The sequence below is a fragment of the Physella acuta genome, unplaced genomic scaffold (genome assembly GCF_028476545.2).
Source record: "Physella acuta isolate Inbredline_101_S28 unplaced genomic scaffold, ASM2847654v3 ptg000314l, whole genome shotgun sequence".
Lineage (NCBI taxonomy): Eukaryota > Metazoa > Mollusca > Gastropoda > Physidae > Physella > Physella acuta.
The window spans coordinates 794,897-809,999 of NW_026731833.1; the positions used below are offsets into that span (position 1 = coordinate 794,897).

The 15,103-nt window shown below is 34.8% G+C and overlaps 1 protein-coding gene across 1 annotated transcript; it reads right to left on the reverse strand.

Annotated features, from left to right (window-relative positions):
- Positions 1 to 7,288: 7,288 nt before the first annotated feature.
- Positions 7,289 to 11,638, reverse strand: LOC131940250 (perivitellin-2 67 kDa subunit-like). Its single transcript, XM_059298887.1, has 3 exons — positions 11,626 to 11,638; positions 10,321 to 10,572; positions 7,289 to 8,865 (listed from the first exon to the last, which is right to left on the reverse strand). The coding sequence occupies exons 2-3, from the start codon at positions 10,561 to 10,563 to the stop codon at positions 7,378 to 7,380; spliced, it is 1,731 nt and encodes a 576-aa protein (XP_059154870.1). The 5' UTR covers positions 10,564 to 10,572; positions 11,626 to 11,638; the 3' UTR covers positions 7,289 to 7,377.
- Positions 11,639 to 15,103: the final 3,465 nt, after the last annotated feature.

Below are 15,103 nucleotides of genomic sequence, written 5' to 3' on the forward strand. Positions count from 1 at the left end.
CAAATTTTAAAATGCTTTTCTGGCATATCCAGCCCCTGGCCACCTATAGCATGTTTATATAACGTGAAAACCCGCCATTTTGCTCGTGGTAAACATTTTAAAAGTAATTCTAAGAAAGTCTCTGGAACAAAGACGAAAAATCGTCGGAAGTCATGCATCCGGTCCGCCCGCCATATTGTTGTTAGCAACCAGGCACGCCTCTGGGGTAGCGAGCAATACTAATAATTAGGCTTATGGTCTCCATATTTTTAAGAATGTGAAATATAAATTTAAAAAAAAACCGTGGCATAAGAACCAAAGATTTTTATTTCAATTAAATACCAGTGCCATCAAAACTTAAAATTGTTTTATATTTTAGATAGTATAAGTATTTAGTTTATCATATTGGAAGTGTACAGCTCCTTCAGCATTGAAATATGCATTGAACTGATCTCTAATGTTGTACGCTTCTCTACCAGCTCTGTTATAACGTTTTGATCTAACACACTTTGCTGCACTGGTAACAATTTCCAAATTTATATTCTCCAACATAGTTTCATTAATTCCCTCTTTATTAATAATGATATTTTGCAACAAGCAAACAATAGTTACTACCTTGTCTGTGTGTTTTGGATCAACTTGTAACTCTGTCTTTAGACATCTCCATTTAGCAACTAGTATTCCAAATGCACCTTCAACGGTACGTCTGGCTCTACTATGCCTATAATTGTAAACTTCAACATCATGTGGAACTGTTGCTGGACCTGAGCTGTAGGGGCGCATTAGGTAATCCTTTAAAAGATATTCTTGATCTCCTAGTATAACATAAGGAAGATTTAAAGTGGTCCCAAATAATTGTCTTGCTTGATGGAAAGGAAACAAACCCATTTCTATGTGTTTATAGAGATTTGACTCTATAAAAACACCACTGTCACTTTGCCTTCCATATTCTCCAAAGTCTACACTTAAAAATTTATATCCAGCATCTTACAATCGTAGAACGATGGGTGAATGAAAAGTTTTATAATTCAGGTGTTTTGAACCTGATAATTTAGGACATTTAATTCGAACATGCTTCATTTTTACTTTCTCTTATATACGAAATATAGAGAAAGTCTTGTAATCATGCAAAATCGTACACCTCACTGATACGGAAAAACATAATTTTGCAATCTTGTCCGTGTGTCTGTGTGTGTCTGTGTGTGTGTGTGTGTAAACACGAAAACTTGAGTACCGTTACAGCTAGGTTGATGAAATTTTATATATAAGTATTTTATCAAAATCATAGATTCGTATCAACTTTTGAGCGATTTCCGATAACCGGAAGAGGTGATTTTTCTACTTTGAATTTTTCAAAAGCCTATAACTTGAGTACTATTTCAGATAGATAAATGAAATTTCACATGTAAGTAAAAAAATTTGATTCTCTACCTTCTGTCAAATTTTGAGTAATTTCCGTTGACCGGAAGTACTAATTTACGCTATTTCAGATTTCTCAAAAAACGCATGTAAATTTATACAGTACTAATAATATTGCACACTTTTATGCACATTTTGTTTTGGCGTTCGCTTGGTGCGTAATTCTCTTTTCTACGAGATTCTATTCTATTTTTAAAAGTTTAAGTAATTAAAAATCATGTCTATATTCCGAGTTATATAAGAACTAGCTGCATACCCGTGCTCCGCCACGGAAAATCTTTTTTAAATTTAACAACTTGGGAACAGAACAAAACAAAGAAAAACACAACACAAACACAAACACAACCACAACACAACACAACCACAACATAAGAACCACCACCGAACAACACGCTTTCCTAGGCGTCCACGCCCAAAGAGAGCCTTTCCAGCATAAAATTTAAGTCACTCAAATAGATCCTACTCCATAACCTACAATAAAACAATGCGATGCAAATAAATGTACGGCAAGTGGTGTTTACTTTTATGGTTCTAAGAAAACACATTGACAATGTAATTAGAATCACCACCGAAAAACACGCTTTCCGAGGCGTCTGCGCTTAGAGAGAGCCCTTCCAGCATTCTCTATACAATAATTCTAAAATTTCACCATCTGTTAACACCGAAAAACAAAAAATAGTGATTTTGAGAGATCATAGACTAATTAGAAAATAATATATATAATCTTAACATTTTTCTATTTTAATTATAAACCTTAACATATAATAATCAATGCGGTAGTAATAAAAAAAAGTAACTTCGATAATTGATGAGTTAAATTTATTTTATAAATACCTCCCTTGCAATTTTTTTTTTAAAAGCTGAATTAATTCGTTTTTTTTACTTACTGTTATAAAAATGTATCCACTTTTTCTAGAAATATAAACCAAACATGATATTGGACATTGATCATTTTAATGCATTTTAGTAATGTTCGGGTATTTCAAATTTTCTTTATGTTATGCAAAATAGTAAAAACAGTGGCAACTATAAAATAACTTTATTTTGTTATAAAAAATTCAACACTGTACCGACCCACACCTAACTCATTCACCTAGCCCAGGGGTCGGCAACCTGCGGCTCGCGAGCCGCATGCGGCTCTTTTGATGTCAAGTTGCGGCTCTTCAGCTCAGTGCACAAATATTAAAAATTATTTTATTTTATTTTTAAAACACATAAAAGTATTAGTCTGCAACACTCGAAAATGAAAGATATAATAATAAATATAAACAATAAACACTCTATTCTATTAGAATATTTAGATCAATTACCGTAATATCACCGTTAATCACTCACCGCCTGAGTGTCGAGGACAGAAAGTAGCGCTCTCGTGAACCCGATTACAGTACCACAGGGGCGCCACGTACGGCTCCTAGCTCTGATCAATCATCGAATGTCATATTGTAGGGTGCTCCTTAAAACTAAGGTAGGCGCTTAGTGCTCGCGGGATAGCCCTGGGCACCCTGCAGAGACACAGGAGGACGCGCCTGATTCGATTTAGTGAGCGACTATAGCAACCCATTGTATCCATAGCCTAACGCGCTGTTTAAAATGGACGTATTGTTGCCCATCGTGTCTATAGTGTAAGGCGTTTTTTTTTAAAAAAAAAACGTAGGCGCCATAGTGCTCGCAGGTGAGCCGGGACGCTTCGGGTCCCGCAAATTACGAGGCGCCGGCGGTTGCGCCTGTTGCAGTTTGCCGCTGAATATAGTAGTTCCCCTTACACACTATGTAGAAAGACAGATTAACGGATGCCAAGAACTACTATAGCCGCTCTGGAACTCTGGGCGCCAAAACGTGTATGGACAAAAAATGCACTATCAGGGATAGGACATTTTTTTCGCAGAAATCTTCTCGGGAGTATTTTCATTTACTCCCCAAAGTTTCATGGCACTCGGATAAACTGTGTCAAACCGCATCCGACTTTTTGTTACAGTATATATAGAAAAATCGCACCCTTCCGGAGCACCGCCCTTGCGAAATTTAAAAAGATGATTTGTTTTTGCACAAACCTCCCTTGGAGTGTTTTAATCAACTCCTTTAAGTTTCATGACGATTGGAAGAAGGGTGTCAATCCGCAATCGACTTCTATTTTTTATATACCGTATATAGAGTACAAGTAAAACGCGCCATGCCTGGGCGCCACTCCTGCGAATTTGAAAAACTTTTTTCGCAGAAACCTCCCAAAGAGAATTCGCAACAACTTCCTTAAGTTTTATGGTGATTGGATGAAAGGTGTAATAATGCGTAAAAGAAAAACAGAAACACACACACACACATACACACACACACACACATATATATATATATATATATATATATATATATATATATATATATATATATATATATATATATATATATATATATATAATTAAAGATCATAATATTGAAAAAAAAATTGTTGGTGGCTCTTTAAAAACTGGGAATTTGCGTAAATTGTAACTTTTGTCTCTTGCGTATCAAAAGGATGCCGACCCCCTGAGCCACAATTTTTAGTTCAATATTTTGGTATTTGATTAGGATTAGGTAATTAAATTTGATTTGTTATTTAAACTAAATAGTTTTAAATATGAAATAATATTTATTCATATAAAAACATATACATGTTTTGGCAGAAAGGTAAAATTAGTAATCATATAATATTATTCTAAGACTATCTCAATCCACTTTAGAAGCTGTTAATTTTTATTTTATTTTTTCTTTACGGATATCACCGGCTCAGGAGGTGTCTCCCATAAGCCAGTCAGGCCTCAACACGCCAAACGCCGACTAACTGGCTAGGATATCGGTTTGAATAACTTACATCGTTCGCTTCTATCCTTTGGTTCTCACCAGGCTTATCTTCCATCCCACTGAACGCAGGGTAATTTCGTACCCTACCGTCCAGTAAAAATGATATTATATAACTATTAATATTTGTGCAAGGAGCTGGACAGCCGCGTATGGACGTCAAAAGAGCCGCATGCAGCTCGCGAGCCATAGGTTGCCGACACCTGTCCTAGCAACATCAGCCCGCCAGCACCACTCGTACATCACTGTATTATCAAAACGGCTGTATCTATTATATTTTTTATGCTGATATAGCAACCAAAACCTCTCTAAAATTTAATTTTACATATCAAACAATCTAACATTTTTAAAAATGGCGCAACGCTCTAACTGATGTCTGCCGAGATTTCTCTTCTCCCCTTCCCCGTGGTGTAATGTAAACCGCCGACGTACAATATGTATTAAACTACATACATTTAATTTAACGTAAGCCATTCCGTAGATTATAATAACTTAATTATTAAGCGTGAGTTTTATTTTTAAATTACCTCCCTTGTCAAAATTAGAAAAAATGAGTTAAATTAATTTGATTTTTCTACCCTACTGTTATTACGTTATAAAAATGTATCCACTTTTTCTAGGAATATAAGCGAAAATGATATTTGACATTGATCCTTTTAAAGTGTTTTAGAAATGTGCGCGTATTTAATATTTTTTTTCCGTTATGCAAAAGAATAAAAATAGTGGAAATTATAAAATAACTTAGGTCGTTATATAAACAAACCCTACTCTAATATTTTGATAAGACACTGCGATGCCCAGAAAAGCACTGCATGGTGAGATGTTTACTTTTATGGTTCCAAAATCTATTGCGATGACGGAAGGAAGGACTGACACACTAACAGCCCGCTTATATTATAGATATTCGAGAAAATTTAGGGGAGATCACTCCCGGTTTATTTCATTTTCATTTCCACATAGTTAGAAATGGGTGGAGAAAATGTTTTTAAAGAATCCCCCGATGCAATTAAGCAAGAATCAGATGAGAAAATGAAACCAGATATCTATATACTACTAAAACTCAAGTTTGTTTACATGTTTGTATAATTATTATTTTTGTTTGTCTGTTTGGTTACAGGAGAGAATCTGCCAGAGCCGGCGTTAGGGGGTGGCAAACGGAGCGGTCGCCCCAGGCCCCGCGCTTGAAGGGGCCCCGTACTTCAGCACTGTCATTGTTATATGCATTAGCTTGTAAATTAAAAAATTGTTGCTGAATTCAATCGGGAAAAACTAAATGATCTAATGCCGACGTTTTTGATTGTTATAACTGAGACCAAGGTTGATGTTAGTGAGTTATCACCCACCTGAACTGGGAAAAGCCGTAATTCTATACAAAAACAGTGTTACACCTTGCTGTGTGCTGGGTACGGTCGCCTCACATTTGACCTGAGATGACTGGATATAGTTGGACGCGAATTAGCCCCCGACATGACACGGGATGTAAATTTAGGAAAAACGTAAACAGATTGTATGCTGACAGTTGAAGACGTCCTTTCGGTGATACATTAGGCCGAGTTTGCTTTATTGTGAACTTTTCCTGATTTCTCACACGTCTTAAGTACCGACTTTCACGGCAGCCCAAGCATGCAGCCGAGAAACTCATTAATAAGGTGTAGCTGGCTGTCACTTCCTAATTATAGACATTAGCCTCTTGTGAGACCTTGATCATGACCGGTAATGTAATACGTGGACGCTCTATAAACATCTCTATTAAATGGTTTAGTATAGAAACTCATTATTGGCATAGATTCTAGAATCTACGGCCTGCTTAAATCCAGTTTTCCGTAGCTCTAAAATCTAGAATCTGATCTAGATACATTTATTGCATTCTCGAATTATAAAATCTGTGACATCAACGGACTAAAATAGTTTAATAAAGAGTTTCAATTATTAATTGTGTTTTTATTGTGTATTACTTATTGTTGTGTGTTTTTTATTTATTTAACTAATTATTTTAGGTTTGGCCTTCAAGTTCATTTTTCGGTATAAGTTACCATTATTCCTATACGTTTCAAAAGACGTCCCTGAAAACCATCAGCATATTTTTAAGTTGTGTTATTGATTTTAGATTAAAGTTAAGATAACAAATTGTATCTATTCGGGAACTTAAGTTATGCTTTTACGAACCAAGCATGAATGGAAAATGTATTAATTATTTTTAAGTTGTGTTATTGATTTTAGATTAAAGTTAAGATAACAAATTGTATCTATTCGGGAACTTAAGTTATGCTTTTACGAACCAAGCATGAATGGAAAATGTATTAATTACGGTCGGCTGTGGGTCACCTAAACAGTCTGCACACCCACTTCCCCCCCCCCCCTCCCGCACTGCGGGGTCTAGCGTCATGGTAGTTTCGATCTTGACCCCCTGATCCGGTATTTCTCTTACCGATACTAGCAGCTGCTCGAGTCGTTGAGTTCCGCCAGGCTTCTGCTGCTTTCTATATTGCATCGCACAACCTATGTAACCCAGGTTACGAAATGGACTACGCTGTGCCACATTAAACGCTACAGAAGCACATAAAAAAACATACCGAAGTCTGCCAATGGCTTGTATGGAGCGTAACAAATTGATAGCTAATACTCATTCATTTTGTTTTATATCCTCTTGGATATTAAAAGTTATGAACGAGGATGATGAAGAAGAAAAGTATTAGGGTTAAACAAATTAATGTGGTTGTTAGCCGCGAATGAAAAAGCACTCACTCTAAATGTAAGATCGCTTTCTTTATTCTACTTTTATAAATATTAACAGCTAGGAATGTCCTGCTCCTAAATGGCCATTAGTTGGCGGAAACTTAACAGATTAGTAATTATCACGCTATCATTCGACCACATAATTATAGCCGTAAACTGTAGTCATTTTAAATAACCAAAAAAAAATTATGATGCATTTTATTTATTTATATTTAATTCAAATTTAATTATTCATGGCAAAGATATCATCTTTCCATAAAGCTATCCAAAACAATGTATTCTTTAATAAAGTTATGAGGAGATCTTCGAAAAGTGTTTTAACTAAATATTCCAAAGCAAGGTTTTCCTAAAAAAATTTATAATGTCTGCATGGAATGTTTTAGCAACGTTGTCTAAAACGGTATCAAGTTACTAGGATGTCTTTAGTCCCCAGCTCATCTTACAGCCACCGGCTCGATCATCCGTGTTATCCTCGTAGTACTGCGTCCAGCGGTTGGCCAGTACACATTGATTTAGTGGGGCGCCTCCGCCACATTGTGCCACGTCACCTTCAGATTCCCAGTTGAAGCACAGCTGCATCGCTCGCATCCAATAAGGAGCTTCGTCTGGAATCTGAAGCATCCATCGGAGTTTGCAACCCCCTTTATTATTGGTTGTATCGTCAACGTAATCATAAGTGTATTTGTTTAAGTCAGCGCAGTTTATGTTGTATCGGAGAATAGCACAGTGTAGACTATTCGCCTTGCTTACGTCTAATTGATAGCATAACTGTACCTTACTCAGCCAATGTGGGGCATCAGTCCCGGAGGAAAAGACCGCCCATTGCATCTTACAACCACCGGATCGTTTATCTGTCTCGTCGTGGTACCAGTCCGTCATTTTGTTAACGTTAGCACATAGTACTTGCTGGACGTTTGGACCTCCACATTGATTTTCATCACCAGTTGCCGACCAAAGCAAACACATCTTTGTGTTGCTCAAAAACCATGACGGGACATTCATGTAATCAGACAGGTCACTTGAAAAGGCATCGACACTACTTCTGGCAACATCTTTTCTGCTTTTTATTTCATTGATACGGTTCGCAAAATTATTGATTATGAAATTATCGGATCTTTTTTTAGCCGCGTTGACCAGAGATTGTAATTCGTCAAGATAGTTTCTTATCAAATGCCGTTCAACCGCTTGTATAACTGATGACTTTTTAGTGGAGTTTCTTATCAAGTCACTGATTGGTTTTAGATTGCCAGAGAACAACCACGGATCGTTTTCTACTGTTGGGAGCCATCTAGAAAAGCCGTCTTGGCTGTTGAGGTAGTTTGTATTGCCTCCATAATATTTAACGGTATTTTTTGTACCTGATTTGAACGACTCGTCAATTTTTGCGCTTGAAGTAGAGACACCAGTACTCACGGTTATCATATGCGCGTATGAAGCTTTAGCATTTGTCTCAATGTCGACCTCACTGCTACTGGAAAAGTATTCTTGCGTTGCCTCAAAAATCATTCTGACATAGCCTCCAAAATTGCCCGTTGCAAAGTAATGTGTACCGTACTCTTTGACAAAAGTGTCATAAGCTTGCTGGTTACTTTCGTAGGTCCCTGTGAGCATGTTGTCAATGTAATTTTGTGTATTATTATCAAACTCTAAACTTCCAGCTGGGAGAACATCAACACGAGTTGCCCCGGTGAATGCCGTGACTTCCGATAAATACTTTGAACTGTTGGTGATTAAAGATTGCATTTTCTTATAGGTTGAACTTGCAGAGAAAGAGAACATTCTGTAATCTATATCTAGACCAACGCTGACACTCATAGAATCTCTGACTTCGCTGTAGGTCTGGAATGTGCTGACCTCAGAGGACATGTACCCACCAGGTACCGAGGAGATTGTCCAAATCTGACAAATAAAATTCAATCATTGAAATAAGATTAGATTTCGTATATACAGCTAATTTAATATTTAGTTTTAATTGAGTGGCTTGACGAGGAAACGATGTTACAACATTTTTTATAGCCGTTATACCAAATTATTATTTTAATCAAATGGCAAGAATTTATTTCACCTTGAGATTCTATAGTTTTGATGAATTATACGTATTTAACTAATGTATAATTGAGACGTCAAGGCTTAGCTAAAGTATATTTATTATTTAAGACGTTTGTATTTTACCGTAACGTTATAGTTTTGTTTGTGGAGTGTAAAAGGTTTCAGGGTGATAATAATCTTTTTGGTCGTTTTTTGAAAAACAAAAGTAAGCATAACTAATAGTTATTTACATAAGATACTCATAGAATCTCATAAGATACTTAACACGTTTAATTGTTTACAATAAAGTATACATTTTAATGCTATTGGCACAAGAAAGTAGCACTTATGCAAGAAACGAGAAACAACAATCAAAACACGACGTGTGCTTTCTTAAAGGAAACAAAAATCTATATGGTAGGTGAAGTGGGGTATATGAAGGATAGTGCAGTCAGTTCTACGCTCAGCCGCCACTACTTTCTCCAACTTGAGCCAGGTACCCATTTGAACTGAGTTCACTCTGGGACGTTCAACGGACTCAAGCACGGGTTCCGCGTTCAAGACATCCATGTCTGCACCTAGCAACCGCACCGTTTCATTAGCTCTCATCAAGTTAAACATCCATTACATTTTTAATGGCCTCTCGGAACTAAAAAAAAAAGTTAGGTGTAATAAAATGTTACTTTATATAATATCTGAACGAATTTCAACTTTAATAAGGAACGAAGATAAGTTCTTAAAACTTTTTTTTATTTATTTTAATAAATCTCATGACTACGATTAAACGTAATAATGTTTTATCAATGCCTTTGATGCAATTTCAAACATAGTTGATACGGCCTATCGTATTTGATTAATTTTCTGAATAGTTTCGTTATTTGTGATTAACACTAACTGCTTATCACAGTCTCTGAATAACTTAGAAACGTAAACCTCATTCGGCATATCTTATTTGGTTAATTGTCTGAATAGGTTTAATCATTGTGATCAACATTAACTGCTTATTAGACTTTGATGAAATTTGCAAACATATACCTGATTCAGCATATCGTATACAGTTAATTGCCTGAATAGGTTTCAGTATAAACTAACAACTTATAATGACATTTGTAAACATATAGGCTACCTGATCCGGCATAGCGTATACGATTCCTTTTCTGAACAGATTTTACTATTGCTATTAAAAGTAATAATTTGTTATTACTGAGTATGATTATATTGGAAACATATACCTGATCCGGCATATGATATATGATTCATTTTCAGAATAGATTTTATTATTGTCATTAAAACTAATTATTTATTATCGCAATTGGAAACATAGACCTGATCCGGCATGTCGTATATGACGCCCTTTGGACTTTTCCACTTCTTCCCTTGTTCACACGTCAACGGGAACACCGGGCTGAGGATCCCATCGTCACTGGTAAATTCCAGAGGTAAAAGGTCAAGTTTTGATATGTCCACTCCCTTGACAATTTTTGTGAGTCCTGGTGGTAAGTTCGGGCATTGTTTCGACCCCACTATTGACGTCACAACTTCAAACAATATAAAAAATTGCTTGAACATCGTTATAGCCTGTATAAAACAACATAACAAAAATTAGTATGGTTTTGAATAAGGAGTTTGGCGTGGTGGAGACGGTATAGTTCATGGTTGATGAACCGAGAAGTCTCGAGTTCGAACACCCGAGCAGATGAGGCTCGATAGCTGGGGACATCAATTCTCCTATGAGATACAAACTTGAGAGAAACAACTGCTGACTTGTAGTTTGTTCTTGGTTATCCAATAATGTTATTGGTTAGACAAAGACAATGGAAGCAAATCCAAAAGAAAAAGCAGGCTGCATAAGCAGTTGAAACGTAATACGTAAAGAAGAAGAAGAAAATAATGAATTGTTTGAACTTGTTATTGATTTTTTTAAAGGCATTTCATAGTTGATATTCAGTTAATAGTCTTTGAAACTTATAAACCATGAAAATAGTACTCGATTTAATTACCAAACAAAATAATGTACAATTTAGGATGCCACGTAATAAAAAATTTAGATGCCTTTTTTTTAGAAATAGTACAGTTCACTCATGTTTTAACTTCCTTATAGCTGCAACAAAATGAATTATACATAACCCGATTCAGCTAGCCATAAGTGCTAAAACAAAATTGCGTTGTCGGGAAATCTCTTAGATTGAAATGTACAGCATTTTGTGCATGGGTCGCTAGTATTACGTAAAGATACGTAACCTATTATTATATTGACACCAATACACACTCACCCTTCAATATATATGTATATATATATATATATATATATATATATATATATATATATAGGCCTATATATATATATATATATATATATATATATATATATATATATATATATGTATATATATATATATATATATATATATATATATATATATATATATATATATATATATATATATATATATAAAAATATATATATATATATATACATATATGTATACATATATATATATATATATATATATATATATATATATATATATATATATATATATATATATATATATATATATATATATATATATATATATATATATATATACATTTATAAATGTATAGTTAAGTATTTATATAATTACTTACCCAGTCCAAGTACTTGATTAACTCGTCCTCAAATACCGGATATTGTCTAGCTGCGGGTTTATGTACTCGAGAAAAGATAACTCAACACGATAATCAAATGATTTTTTTTTCAACCTTTTGTATCAGTAAAGCTACGTGCAAGCGCGTTTGTGTAGGTGTTTGTTATTATTCATGTACAACAATCAATACTAAAACTTGGTAGGGTTATGGTTATGGTTATGGTTATGGTTATGGTTATGGTTATGGTTATGGTTATGGTTATGGTTATGGTTATGGTTATGGTTATGGTTATGGTTATGGTTATAGTTATGGTTATGGTTATGGTTATGGTTATGTTTATGGTTATGGTTATGGTTAGGGTTAGGGTTAGGGTTAGGGTTAGGGTTAGGGTTAGGGTTAAGGTTAAGGTTAAGGTTAAGGTTAAGGTTAAGGTTAAGGTTAAGGTTAAGGTTAAGGTTAAGGTTAAGGTTAAGGTTAAGGTTAAGGTTAAGGTTAAGGTTAAGGTTAAGGTTAAGGTTAAGGTTAAGGTTAAGGTTAAGGTTAAGGTTAAGGTTAAGGTTAAGGTTAAGGTTAAGGTTAAGGTTAAGGTTAAGGTTAAGGTTAAGGTTAAGGTTAAGGTTAAGGTTAAGGTTAAGGTTAAGGTTAAGGTTAAGGTTAAGGTTAAGGTTAAGGTTAAGGTTAAGGTTAAGGTTAAGGTTAAGGTTAAGGTTAAGGTTAAGGTTAAGGTTAAGGTTAAGGTTAAGGTTAAGGTTAAGGTTAAGGTTAAGGTTAAGGTTAAGGTTAAGGTTAAGGTTAAGGTTAAGGTTAAGGTTAAGGTTAAGGTTAAGGTTAAGGTTAAGGTTAAGGTTAAGGTTAAGGTTAAGGTTAAGGTTAAGGTTAAGGTTAAGGTTAAGGTTAAGGTTAAGGTTAAGGTTAAGGTTAAGGTTAAGGTTAAGGTTAAGGTTAAGGTTAAGGTTAAGGTTAAGGTTAAGGTTAAGGTTAAGGTTAAGGTTAAGGTTAAGGTTAAGGTTAAGGTTAAGGTTAAGGTTAAGGTTAAGGTTAAGGTTAAGGTTAAGGTTAAGGTTAAGGTTAAGGTTAAGGTTAAGGTTAAGGTTAAGGTTAAGGTTAAGGTTAAGGTTAAGGTTAAGGTTAAGGTTAAGGTTAAGGTTAAGGTTAAGGTTAAGGTTAAGGTTAAGGTTAAGGTTAAGGTTAAGGTTAAGGTTAAGGTTAAGGTTAAGGTTAAGGTTAAGGTTAAGGTTAAGGTTAAGGTTAAGGTTAAGGTTAAGGTTAAGGTTAAGGTTAAGGTTAAGGTTAAGGTTAAGGTTAAGGTTAAGGTTAAGGTTAAGGTTAAGGTTAAGGTTAAGGTTAAGGTTAAGGTTAAGGTTAAGGTTAAGGTTAAGGTTAAGGTTAAGGTTAAGGTTAAGGTTAAGGTTAAGGTTAAGGTTAAGGTTAAGGTTAAGGTTAAGGTTAAGGTTAAGGTTAAGGTTAAGGTTAAGGTTAAGGTTAAGGTTAAGGTTAAGGTTAAGGTTAAGGTTAAGGTTAAGGTTAAGGTTAAGGTTAAGGTTAAGGTTAAGGTTAAGGTTAAGGTTAAGGTTAAGGTTAAGGTTAAGGTTAAGGTTAAGGTTAAGGTTAAGGTTAAGGTTAAGGTTAAGGTTAAGGTTAAGGTTAAGGTTAAGGTTAAGGTTAAGGTTAAGGTTAAGGTTAAGGTTAAGGTTAAGGTTAAGGTTAAGGTTAAGGTTAAGGTTAAGGTTAAGGTTAAGGTTAAGGTTAAGGTTAAGGTTAAGGTTAAGGTTAAGGTTAAGGTTAAGGTTAAGGTTAAGGTTAAGGTTAAGGTTAAGGTTAAGGTTAAGGTTAAGGTTAAGGTTAAGGTTAAGGTTAAGGTTAAGGTTAAGGTTAAGGTTAAGGTTAAGGTTAAGGTTAAGGTTAAGGTTAAGGTTAAGGTTAAGGTTAAGGTTAAGGTTAAGGTTAAGGTTAAGGTTAAGGTTTAGGTTAAGGTTAAGGTTAAGGTTAAGGTTAAGGTTAAGGTTAAGGTTAGGTTAAGGTTAAGGTCTAACGGTTAAGGTAAGGTTAAGGTTAAGGTTAAGGTTCTGGTTAAGTTTAAGGTTACGGTTAGACGGTTACGGTTACGGACTTTAGAGTTAGGGTTAAGGTTACCTCAACATTTCCCCAAAACACACTTCATCACTTCATAATTTCCTCAAAATTACCCTCACCAACAACTACAATAAGCTTATCCTAACACCAACCTAACCTCAACATACCTCTACATTACCTACTAACCATTACCTACCTCCACTATACCTCATCCTAACCCATACCTACCTCCAGATAACCAAACACAATACCTACCTACCTCACCAAAACCACATTAATACCTCCCAACCCACCTAACTACCTACCGCACCACAACAACATTTACCTGTTTATTACATCACCATAACCAAATCATTACCTGTCTATTACCTCACAATAACAAACAATATTACCTGCTAATTACCTCCCTATATCCACATTACTACCTACCTATTACCATCACCATAGTCACATCAGCACCTCTCTATTACCACATTATTACTATCTTCGTCTTATCTCATTATTTCATCATAATACCTCTCTATTATCTCACTGTACATCGGTATAATCTCGTTGAGGCTTCCACTATACCAATCTACTATTCCTAGCTATCAACGCAAGACTCTGGATTACCCTTCCAAAGTCATGCTACTGCCGGCTAGCAAAGTGTATCCTCTAATCTCTCCCTCTGAAGCGTCTAATACTGTGGCTAAGGCAGGTAGGAAACAAGCGTTTATTTTCTTTTGTTCTAATAGTTAATCCGTTCTTAAAGTTTGGGAAATTTTGTTATTCATATGAACCTGCATCATGTCATCCGGGCTCTATCTCACAAAACGATGTTTTTTTAAATAGAACTAAGTTTAAGTCGAACCTTTGTGAAAATGATAAATACATAGGAAATATGTTATTGAAATGAAAACATACAAATACAGCTTGGTTTATATGATTTTGCAATGCGGGTATCCGTACCATCATTCAGATCTGTGTTATGTGCAGTAGCGACTTAGGGGTGTAAGCTCTAGCCATTGATATTACTACTGGTTGTTTGATAGATTCTAAAAGATACGGAATAAAATCAATCCTTGCCTGTACAAGGAGATGATGTTGTGTATTTTGAGACTATTAGTGTTGTGGGAAATGCTAATAAATAAATAAATAAAACTCACATAAAACCCATTATAATAATACGCTTTAAAATGTATTTTATTGGTGATGGTCTCATTATTGAAGGATAGTTAATTACTCTAATATTAAGTCATTATATAATACTTATTTAAATTAGATTAATATATTCCTTGTTACTTAAACAAATATGGACTCGTGCCGTGCTGTTGTGTGTAACATTGACATATTTTAATGATGATGTTCTCATTATTGAATGATAGTTAATTACTCTCAAATTAATATATATATATATATATATATA

What these genes read in the sequence shown, in the direction of transcription:
- LOC131940250 (XM_059298887.1), bottom strand. Translation starts at nt 10,563, where the DNA reads ATGTTCAAGCAATTTTTTATATTGTTTGAAGTTGTGACGTCAATAGTG. An exon ending in TATACGACATGCCGGATCAG is followed by an intron (nt 8,866 to 10,320) that starts GTCTATGTTTCC and finishes TTTATTTGTCAG; the next exon opens with ATTTGGACAATCTCCTCGGT.